Consider the following 11431-nt stretch of genomic DNA (forward strand, 5'->3'; position numbering starts at 1 on the left):
TCATGTCATGGTGGTTGGTTACTTTTGCCTCCACGTGTGCGTGCGTGCGTGCGTGCGTGCGTTGTATTTACTTAACGTGGGATGTCACTGTAGTTTATGCATCAAAGGCTTATCTGGTCGCTAAATTGGCAGCGACTCATTTACAGCTGCTCAAATCCCAAACGCTGATCATTAATTTAATTCGGTTGCCTCCATGTTTCAAGGCGAGTCAAACAACAACGTGCACGTGGGATTGTTGATGGATGAGCGCAATTAGGGATCAATCAAATCAAAATGAGTCTGAAAATCAATCAAATCAGGACTGCAGCTCATCCATTCCTCTGTGGATCAGTCCAACCTGAGGAAGACGTGGCCATGACGGAAAGTAAGAAAAACAGCTCCCTCTTTCGGCGAGCAAGCACACACGCACACAAACTATCTATCTATCTATCTATCTATCTATCTATCTATCTATCTATCTATCTATCTATCTATCTATCTATCTATCTATCTATCTATCTATCTATCTATCTATCTATCTATCTATCTACCGGTATGTGTTTTATTACTTATACTTGATACTTTTATTTTACTCTTATTTCTTCTATTATTACTGGACTTCATATTTTTAAATCTCTTGTTTTGGTTTCAGTGACTTTTATTAAATGTGTTTGAAATGTTGCGGGTATTTTTTTTTTACTATTTACTTGACGATTAACATCACAAAATAAAGACACATTTTTCTCTCCGCTCTGACATATCGATCAGATATTTGTGACACACTTTTGATGACGTCGGTTTGCCACTCCCTGACGTCACGCCATTATGTTTAGCCAATAGCCAGGATTGCTGAGTCACGGTCAGAGGACGGCTGCAGTGCCGCTCCGTAAGTAGGAAGGGTGGGTTGAACTGGGTTCCCGAAATGGACCGATGAGTCCCACCCACGTCACTTAAATACTCCCTGTTGCCAACCCAAGAAGTGTTTTCAGGAAGAGATCGAAGGCAGGCAAAAGTAAGTGCTGCAATCCAACGTCTGCTAAAAACAAAAAGAGAAGAATGCGCGCTTTGAACGATGCGTTGTTAGTAACGCGCTCTAAGACAGGTTTTTAGAAATGGCGGCTATTTTTAGACCCAGGTTTAAAGTAATGTTCACTTCGCTGTTCTCGACGCTGTCGTTAGCCTACCAGACATTACTGCAGAAGCACCAAGTGCGTTTCGCTCAAATATTTAAGGCAACAAAATGTCGCTTATCGTAGCTTCATTATCAAGACTGCGTTTGCTTCTTTAGCTAGTAAGCTAGCTAGCTAGCTAGCGCAAGGCTGGTGACGTGTGTGTTATGTAAATAGTTGGAGACGAGCGACGTGAGTCCGTTTACGGGCCTGAAGCAGCTAGCCTGCTGTTTAAAGCTATTGGTTCCTGATTTAATGGAACTAAAATGTGAAACGTTTCATTGCTCCGACCAAGTTTTGTCAATCATTAAGTTAACCTGTTGTTTTTTACGAAGGCGCAAATTTCCCAAGTTAAAGTGAGTGGGCGGACACACCTCGAGCGACAGGAAAAGAACTGTAGTAATACCCATATAACAAGAGTATTACTAGGTTCTATTATTGTTTTATTATAATTTTTTGTAGTTTTAGTCAATAGTAGCCAGTAGGGATTATTTATTTATTTATCTATCTAGCTATCTACAACATTATGTGCCCTGGAAAATAATGATTATGGAAGGACACATGAGATAATATGTTATGCTTGAGACATTCGCATGTATTTTAAAACGTACCACATTATTCAGGTATCTGGAGGTTAACTCTGAACAATACTTTGAATTATATAAGCTATTGTAAAAGGTTTCAGAACGTTCACATTCCGGTCAATATTCTAGTGGCTGAATGAAAAAGAATTTACACCAAAGCTTAATTATGCTCTGTTAAATTTGCAGTATTGATGAGGATATTAACTATCAGTGTCTTGGAATTACTTTTCAATAATTTGCTCTGTCTGACTGGTTGAAAGTGCAGTTGTGTCTTGATACGGAACTGGAAATTCATCTGTTGAAAGTGATTAAAAGAACATTTCTAATTTCCCTATTTCCAGTATATAACCTATTATTTCTTAAACACTTAATTCTACACAGCATTTGAGTGTTCGTGACGAAAGCGACGACATCTGCCTCAAAAAATGGTTTGAGAAAAGGCTTCAGAAGGAATATTCCGTGCGCTGTGTGCTTACTTCAACATAGCAACCACCACAAAACGCACAGCAGAGAACACAGATTCATTCAAAGTCGGTTTTGCAATGGAACAAAAAGGCCGGTTGGAACATCGGCTTTCCAGTTTGAATATGAAGCGTAACTGAAATGAAAGTTTCCTCACCGCCCCACCGTGAGCAAAATAACGTGTGATTCAGTGACCTGGGAGTCGTCCCCTCATTAGATTTTAATGACAATGATATTTGATAATGACGCTCAAAGGAGAGACTAATGAATATGCATTTTTAACACTGCATTGAGTCAAGGAACTTGATTTAAGAAGATTAGCATTAAATATTCCATATTTGAAATGATTACATGATTATTGTTGGTGAGGTTTCCATTTCTCGATACTGTACGGACATTCTGCATAAATGTTGAGGTTTTCAATTGTTTGTCATAATTTATGAAGAATTTAACCAGGTCAGAACGATGAGGGGAAGTTTTTTTTGTTTTTTCAATGTGGATGCATTGAGTATGTTCTGCTGTCAATAAAGCGTAATGTTCTTTTTTCTTTAAGGAATTTTTATAGTTTTCTTTAGGTGGCAATTAAGATTGGTCTTGCATTTTTGGTACGTCTTTGATTTACATTTCTGTTTCTGTTTAATGTTTTAAGCAATGAGCTACCCGGGATACCCCAATCCAGCAGGTGCATATCCACCCCAGGCTGGCGGCTACCCACCTCAGGCTGGCGGCTACCCACCCCAGGCTGGCGGCTACCCACCTCAGGCTGGCGGCTACCCACCTCAGGCTGGCGGCTACCCTCCGCAGTCGGGCGGCTACCCACCCCAGGCTGGCGGCTACCCACCCCAGGCTGGCGGCTACCCTCCGCAGTCGGGCGGCTACCCACCCCAGGCTGGCGGCTACCCTCCGCAGTCGGGCGGCTACCCACCCCAGGCTGGCGGCTACCCACCCCAGGCTGGCGGCTACCCTCCTCAGTCAGGTGGCTACCCACAGGCACCACCACCAGGTAAGCACTGCTTTTTTTTTCCAGTGGTCGTCTGTCTCTGTGTGGCCCCATGATGCGCTAGCAGTGTGCCCCTCTCACCCATAGCAAGCTGGGATAGGCTCGAGCAACTCTCATGGCCCACAAAGCGGAAAAGCAGCTATAGATGAGATGGTTGTCTCTTCTACAAGAAAATAATAGATGTATGGATAGAGTTCGACGCAAAGTTTGATCCCGTTCTCATTCTCATGTCTTTACAGTAAAAACTAGAAAACACTCAGAGAGCGCAGACCTCCGCCAAGCAGCTCATTCCCCTCATAATTACATGTACCGTCCACATGCCGATTTGGATAATCACAAAAAGGTTCTAAATTGTTATTCGTATCTTTATACACCAAACATGAAAAGTAAAAGTGAATCAGAGTTGATGTGTATTTTTAGCAGATTTTTGAATCCGTAAATGGGATTTTCAATGTTAAAATGTAAGATCCAGATAAAATTCAGTGGTGAGATGGAGATCCCCACCCTACATGACTGTGTCAAATTCCATAAACATTGGTCAATAATCAACCGAGTTCTGGATCTGGTCATGTTAACGTTCCCAACATTTCCTGAAAATGCCATCAAGATCCGTCTAGACCTTTTTGAGTTGTCTTGCTAACAGACTGACTGACGGACGGACGGACAAACAAATACAGGCGATCACATAACCCCCGCCTCAGCGGAGGTAATAAAAACAGCTGCAGCAGCCAATTAGCTTATAGCACCTTAGCATAAAGGAAGCCATCAGAAACAAGTAGCAGATTCATCACTGTCACACTTTAGGATGTTTGTCCAGGCTAAAAAACACAAGAGAAAACCTGTCAATAGTTACCTTTGGGATTGCTAGTGGTTATATTTTGTTACCTTTGTACAGACTTGGCAAGTTGTTTCCCCTGTTTCTAATCTGAACGGTAGATAACAAACAGCTGACTTCAGATTTCATATTTATTTTGCAGGAATGTTGAGAGTCTCCCAGTTTACCTGGCAATGGTTTTGCTAAAAACCAGCAAGTTTTCTTTTGCGTTTAAAATGTTCTGCATTCTTATGACACATAATATGGAAATGATCCTCATACACAGGGATTCACTAAACGCTTTAGAACGCATTATTGTGCATGCCAGGAATGTAGTCAGTGCAATAGCTTCTCAAAATCAGCACTACATCATGACACTACATGTTTTCTTTGTGCACGGCGTGTTCGCTGAACACGTAATCGCCATGCAGGAAGTAGGAATAGAAACAAAAGTCAACGCATTTTAAAATATTAGCTTTTTTAGGCTTTCAAAATATAGTTTTATTAAAGTCAAGCTACACTTTTAAAGCTGCCTTAAGTAATAAAGTGGCAAGGAAAGTACCTTTTTATTAAGCATATTCAGAGAAATAAACCAATGTTACACCTCATGGAAATGTTATTAAATGGCAAACTCTTGTTACTGTCAAATCGAGGACAATGGGATGATTATTTAAATGTATTTTTCAGTTAACCCTAGAAGTCAGTGTTTCCTCTTTTAGTACAGGGGTAGCTAATTGTGTTGTATTTGTGGTGAACAAGCAGCATGAGACGGATACTTAACAGCAGATTTATTCATTGCGTGAAAGGAACAAACCTCTGCTGTAACTAAGAGAAAGAAGTCCCTCCGGCCATCTTTCACACCATGCTCTCGTTATTTGTGCGGTGCTCTTTCGCCTACCTGTTAGAAAATGAGGAGAAAGACGTTGCAGTAAGAAGGGTCACTCTTACCATTGGGTTAGGCATTTAATAGGACAATGCATCGTACTTGAACAGCTGTGTGTTTGTCTGCTGCAGGCAGCTGGGGAGGCGGCCCTTCAGGTGGATATCCCTCCATTGGTCTTGGCAACGTATCCAACCCTGGATATAATGCTGGCATGGTAAGTTTAGCCAAAACAAATCCCCTTCCCCTGCGCTCAGAAAATGTTAATTCACTTGTAATGCAACATCATCAAACTGTTGCATTAAATATTTCAGTAAAAAACATTATATAGCGTTTCGTGGACGATCACGTCCGTTCACTTTACGGTAAGACTTGTTCAAAGTCAGTATTTTAAATCCTCATGTTACCATTTTGTTTGTCAACTTTTCTTTCTTGGTTTCTTGCATGAATAGAAAACCAATTGCATACGTCATTCTTATCCGTGCTTATTAAACATATCAATCTCATGGCACTCTTTTTTACCCCTTCTACTTCTCTGAGTCATTGTCTTGTCTGTGATGTATTCTCATTTGTCATGAGCTACTGCATATGCATGCATTTCTATCTCTTATATTTATCAGGGCCACACTTTATTTGGATGAAATATGTTCGGTGAAATTCTGATGAAATCAGAGCTTCCATTCTGGTTGTTAGACTAAACAGTGGTAAATTCCATTGATAAATTCAATTCTAATCCAGAAAAGGTGTGACCCACTATCTGTACTTTGCATAACATTTGTCAAGGAGCTGTGCAAATATTCCGGAATGCTAATCTTTCCAAACCACAGGCCAGTCAGATTCCTGCAGGCATGGCTGGTTTTACTCTGAATCCATCCCTGTACGCCCAAGCTCCCGGGGTGTACCCACCTGCACCTCAGCCTGGTGGCTATGGTGCCCCCTTCCCTAACCAAGAGTCATATGGCCTGTACCCACAGCCAGGAGGGACCATGCCCCAAACACAAGGATACCCTGGTCAGCCAATGCCTGGCTATCCCCGTGCACCATCACCCAACCCACCGATGCCCGGCTTTGGAGGAGCACCAGCACCCATGCCAGGGTACCCGAAGGTTCCTTCGCCAAATCCATCCATGCCAGCCTATGGAGGAGGAGCTATGCCGGTGGTCCCACCTGCCAAAGTAATATAGAACATGATACAATGCAGTATAACATAATATAACTCTTATTCTGACTCTTTTAAAAAAATATTTTTTTATTGGGGTTATAATGGTTTCTACCAAGTTTGGAAGCAATGTAAATCAGGAAAAGCTTGTACAAACAAATTGTATTTGCCGATATCAGTTTTATAATATGTTCGTGAACGTGTGCAGTAATAGCCTCACACAGTCATACTTCTTTTGCAATCAGGAGAAAGTGATCAGTCTCCTAATCTTTGGTTGTGGATACATTCCACAAATTTCTTCATTTTTGTTGCTCCCGTCCCAAATGGTTTGAAGGTCATTGTTGTTATAAAATTCAGAATACGTATATACTGTACTTACAAAACTAATGAGGCAAAAGAAAAAAAGAAAAACTGTCATGTTTTTGTCATGTATTCAGATTGATGTGATTCGGAAAGACTCGGGAAATCGTCACCTGCTTTTTTATTGATATTTTACACACCATCCAAATGTTTGGTAATCAGGATATAGTTTATGATCTACTTTGGATAATCTGAACTAAGTTACGAACATGCTCTGTTTGTAATGTCAGAAAGGATTCAGGGGAACAATCAAGGACTTTCCTGGAGCGGATACTCTCAGAGATGTCGAGGTCCTGAGGAAGGCAATGAAGGGCTTTGGTGAGTCCTATGGAAAGGTTTATATTCAAATGTTACATACATGTGTCTTTATTTTTATTCAGGCGATAGACTAATCAGTAATTTTTAATATTTGTACGTTTCGCGTCATTTGTAAAAATGCATGAGATGGTTCGAACTGTAAATCGAGTCGTATTTCTTTATCAGTGATCGGTAACTGATTTGACGTGAGCTTGTTTGTGCAGGAACTGATGAACAAGCCATCATCGACCTGCTCGGGAGTCGCTCCAACAAGCAGCGAGTTCCTTTGCTCCGAGCCTACAAAACCTCCTACGGGAAGGTAAGAGTCCTGCTCATGCGGAATCCTAAGATTACGTCGTTATGGCGCCTCAGGAGGGGAAAGCGATGTATCGATGTCGTAGTAGCGGTCTGTCGTGTTGAAGAAGGAGCTGAGCCGAAAAGCAAAGCTCTCGATTTACCGGTCAAGCTACGTTCCTGCTCTCTACGGTCATGAGCTCTGGGTCCTGACCTAAAAAACTAGATCCCCCAGGGTGTCTCTCCAGTTTTAGCTATAACAAGCATTCTTCCATTTCAGGATTTGGTTAAGGACCTGCATTCAGAGCTGTCTGGGGATTTCAGGCAGCTGGTCATGTCCACACTGAAGGCCCCGTCTGAGTTTGATGCCTCTGAGCTCCACAGTGCCATAAAGGTAAATGCTGTGGTGTTTGTTAGGTTAACATTTATATTGACACGATTATTTTTAATAATCAAGTCTTGCCGTAGATTAGATTAGAATTGAATGACCTAGAAAAATAAACGGAGATCATTTTGGATGGAGGATGGGATTGTTAGACTGTCATGATTCTGTTTCCCTAACAGGGAGCTGGAACCGATGAAGCTTGTCTGATAGAGATCCTGTCTTCTCGCTCCAACGCTGAAATAAAGGAAATAAACCGTCTTTTCAAACAAGGTGAGCTGCCTCGGCATGGCTGACGCTTTGCTTTCCCCTAATTGTGTGCTACTGTATTACACGACGCAACCTGAAACTAAGTTTGGATTTGGAGACGGGCTTAGTGTCTGTAGATTTTGGAGCCACCTAAAACCTTCATGTGATTTTAGGCTTTAATCTGATGTGCTCATTCATCTGAACCGTGGAATAGCAGCCTTTCCTTTCCCTGCACATTCAAGTCTTGTGTGTTTCAACTTGCTTTTTGCACTTCCAGAGTACAAGAAGTCCCTGGAGAATTCCATTAGCGGAGATACCTCTGGCCACTTCCGTCGACTCCTGATCTCTCTCGCCCAGGTACTGATGCGACACCAATCACCTGTACCTGTGTGACTTTACATTCACGTCGGATTAGGAATACGCTTTTCCTTTTTTTTGTGTGTTTCTAGGGCAATCGTGATGAAAGAGTAGCTGTCGACATTTCTCTGGCAAAACAAGATGCTCAGGTAAAGCCTGCTTTATTCTCACCAATAAAGTTAATGAATGTTTGATGAATTAATAGATGCCTTTTTTTTTTTTTTTAAAGCTGATCAGCTGACCGATTACTTGCATAGACATTTGAATTACTACACACTTGTGTTCTGCTCTCAGGCCCTGTATGCAGCTGGAGAAAATAAGCTGGGAACAGATGAGTCCAAGTTCAATGCTATTTTGTGTGCGAGGAGCAAACCCCATCTCAGAGCAGGTATTCTTTATGACGACATATTCTAATACGTTTATTTACATTTTAAAATGAATGAATACACATTTAGCCGTTATTATGAGCTGTCTTATTGATGGTGGGTGTTTACTTTGGTGAAGTGTTTCTTGAGTACCAGCGCATGTGTGGCAGAGATATCGAGAAGAGCATCAGCAGGGAAATGTCTGGAGACCTGGAGAGCGGCATGCTGGCTGTGGGTAAGAATCTAAACGCACCTGTTCAAAGACCGGCCATGAAACGGTCACACCTGTGGTTCATAGTGGTCAGACTATTTAGCACATAATGATTTCAGTACAAGTGTGGAGGCTTTCGCGTCATTGCTGCAGAAACACACCTCTGAAAGTGAACGTAGTACTGTAAGAAATATAATCTATATTTTCCCCTCCTCCCCCCCCCCCCTCCCAACATTTCTCAGGGTCATGGTACAGTAACCTGATTTTAGATGTGTATTTATTTCAACCCTTCTATTGGTTTTGCCATGGAGTCATTTTCATCGTGGGGTGGTGTGCGTTGCAGTGATGTTTGCCTTTTTTTTTATGCTGTGTTTTTGTTTCACATTTGCATTATTTTTTATTTTTTAAACTGCGTTTTCCAATATTTGGCAACAAAGGGGGTACAAAATTGAAAACTAGATCAGCCAAATTTGCGTAAGTGGTCTGCTCATGTGGATGAGCCACATTTATCTGCACAGAGCAACAGATTTGTGATCAAGTTCCTTTCCACATGAAGAATGTAACCGACTCTTCCTTTTGCGCTGCTTTGGTCTCCACTCCAAAATATGGCTGATTATAGCTTCATTATGGTTGCTAATTTACCAAACAGTTCGTGCTCAGTGGATTTATCAGAGCCTGCTTGCTTAAAGCAGCTGCTGCCTCCTGCGAGCAGTGTGGTTGCTGTATTGATTAAAGTGATTTGATACGATTAGTATAATTTCTCTGTGGGTAGGTCAATCGTTATGAGTGCCATTTTTGCTAAATATTGATTAATGCAGCCTTATTTACCTGTTCTCGTGGTGTTTGCATGATTAGTTATTACATGTCTCTTTTCAGATGGCACATGGTGTCTTCATCATCCTCACTTTGAGATGATGAATATTAGCATTAAAGCAGAATCACTCCGTAGTGCTCACGTTGGATATACGAATTTCCTCTGTTTCAGTGAAGTGCATTAAAAACACTCCTGCCTACTTTGCTGAGAGACTTTACAAGGCCATGAAGGTGAGACGGCCTGTCATTTTCTATACATTACATTATATATATATATATATATTACATTTAAATATCTCATTGTTCTTGTGTTCAGGGAGCTGGAACCAAAGACAGAACCCTAATCCGCATCATGGTCTCCCGCTCTGAGGTTGACATGCTCGATATCCGCCAGGAGTATGTCAAAAACTACGGCAAGTCGCTGTACACGCACATCTCTGTAAGTATCGCCATCTCTGGCCACATCATTTATCGAGCGCACGTCATTTTGTAACACAAAGATCTTAATAAATTGTTGGTGCAATTTTGCTTTGTAGGGAGACACTTCAGGAGACTACAAGAAGCTCCTGCTGAAGTTCTGTGGGGGCAGCGACTAAAACGGAGTCTACTGCATTATTCTCAGAAAGCATTTACCGTATTTAAAAGCACTATACACAAAATACAAATGCCATGCCAGTGAATTTAGCCATGTTTACCTAGTTTTTTAGAACATCAATATTACTACATATGATTGTTTTCTACATTACTTACAGAATGCACAAAGTTTGATATGTTTTCATTTGTGAGATATTTGCTGGTAATTTTAGTTGCGTGTGCATGACCTTAATGAGGTTACTTGTGTATTGTAAGACCTACATATATATATATCTATATTTTTATGATATTTCATTTGTGCATGTATGACTAGATATTCAACAATACCTGGCTTTTTTTATTAGTTAACATAATCCTAATGTTCAGCAATGCTGAATGAAATAAGAGATGTCATGTACAAAACAGCAAGTACCAAAGTTCTCTGATTACACAATCACGCCTATATTTTGTCTACTTTAGTTTATCTTTGCTATACTCATTGTTTGCCTCAGATCACATAAATTACATACAATATATTCGTAGATGTATTACATTTCATATATTGTTATTGTCATCTTTGACTCAGAAAATAAATGTTGGGAATGTACTTTGGAGGTGTTTGAGGCTCATCACTCGCACAGGACATTAAAATGATTTAGAAAGGACAACAACACATACCGGTAGGTCTCATTTACCTCCTATGTCATCAATACATTGTGATTAATGCAAGAAATGCCTTCGCTTGGTCACGGGCTAATGCAACTGTAATATTATGTACATTATTATGTACATGTCTTTCTTTCATAAGCTGATACTGTGAGTAGCTGCCAGTGCACTCAGTTTGCCAGCAGAGGGCAGTGAAGTATACCCAACTACCAGCTCCATCACAACATTTCATAAGCAGATTTTTTCTTATCTGAAGAAAACGGATTAGTGTAAGATATCATTGAGTCAGCCATGAGCAACACCCACAGTGTAATGCCATGCAGCATTAAACAAAATCTATAAAAAATAGAATAACCTACAATAGAGTTCTGCAAATTGTATGCTACATTATCATTGATGGTATTTACTCAGATCTGTGACTCTAAGTAGCAATACTGCAGTGTAGATACACGAATGGCATGCACAGAAAATATCAATTGTTAAAGCTTAAATAATATCATTGTTACATTTATATTTAATGGACATTACAGACAAGATTGCCATTGTTTTCTCATGTACTGCTAGTCTGTCTAAGCCATACGTATTTTATAAATGTATATATTATGTATGTAAAACCTTAAATAAGAGAATCACAATCAGGCTCGTTGTACATGTACAAAAATAAAATATCTACGGTTAACTGAGCCACTGCAAACAAGCACTGCGCTTTGTTAATAATAATAATAATAATAATAATAGTCATTTGCTTTATTTATATAGTTTAGTTAAAGCAGCTTTGCGCAAACGACGTGGTCCCCATTTCTAATATATCTCCATT

The 11431-nt window shown here is 40.5% G+C and overlaps 1 protein-coding gene across 2 annotated transcripts; it reads left to right on the plus strand.

Annotated features, from left to right (window-relative positions):
• The first annotated feature begins 882 nt into the window (after positions 1 to 882).
• anxa11a (annexin A11a) lies at positions 883 to 10555 on the plus strand. Of its 2 annotated transcripts, none has more exons than XM_068741777.1 (15): positions 883 to 991; positions 2844 to 3197; positions 5023 to 5105; positions 5716 to 6063; positions 6638 to 6725; positions 6929 to 7023; positions 7279 to 7392; positions 7563 to 7653; positions 7907 to 7986; positions 8079 to 8135; positions 8281 to 8374; positions 8491 to 8586; positions 9548 to 9606; positions 9692 to 9814; positions 9912 to 10555. In XM_068741777.1, exons 2-15 carry the CDS (start codon positions 2846 to 2848, stop codon positions 9969 to 9971), a joined length of 1740 nt encoding a protein of 579 aa, XP_068597878.1. In that variant the 5' UTR covers positions 883 to 991; positions 2844 to 2845; the 3' UTR covers positions 9972 to 10555. The 2 variants fall into 2 exon arrangements, with proteins under 2 accessions (XP_068597878.1, XP_068597879.1); XM_068741778.1 differs by having other exon boundaries at positions 5863 to 6063.
• Positions 10556 to 11431: the final 876 nt, after the last annotated feature.

This window comes from Brachionichthys hirsutus, chromosome 7 (genome assembly GCF_040956055.1).
Source record: "Brachionichthys hirsutus isolate HB-005 chromosome 7, CSIRO-AGI_Bhir_v1, whole genome shotgun sequence".
Taxonomy (NCBI): Eukaryota; Metazoa; Chordata; class Actinopteri; order Lophiiformes; family Brachionichthyidae; genus Brachionichthys; species Brachionichthys hirsutus.

Excerpts from the sequence above, each read along its gene's own strand:
- anxa11a (XM_068741777.1), top strand. The coding sequence starts at position 2,846 with ATGAGCTACCCGGGATACCCCAATCCAGCAGGTGCATATCCACCCCAG. Across the intron at positions 6,064-6,637 it reads CGGTGGTCCCACCTGCCAAA|AAAGGATTCAGGGGAACAAT; the intron begins GTAATATAGAAC and ends TTGTAATGTCAG. Across the intron at positions 8,375-8,490 it reads CAAACCCCATCTCAGAGCAG|TGTTTCTTGAGTACCAGCGC; the intron begins GTATTCTTTATG and ends ACTTTGGTGAAG.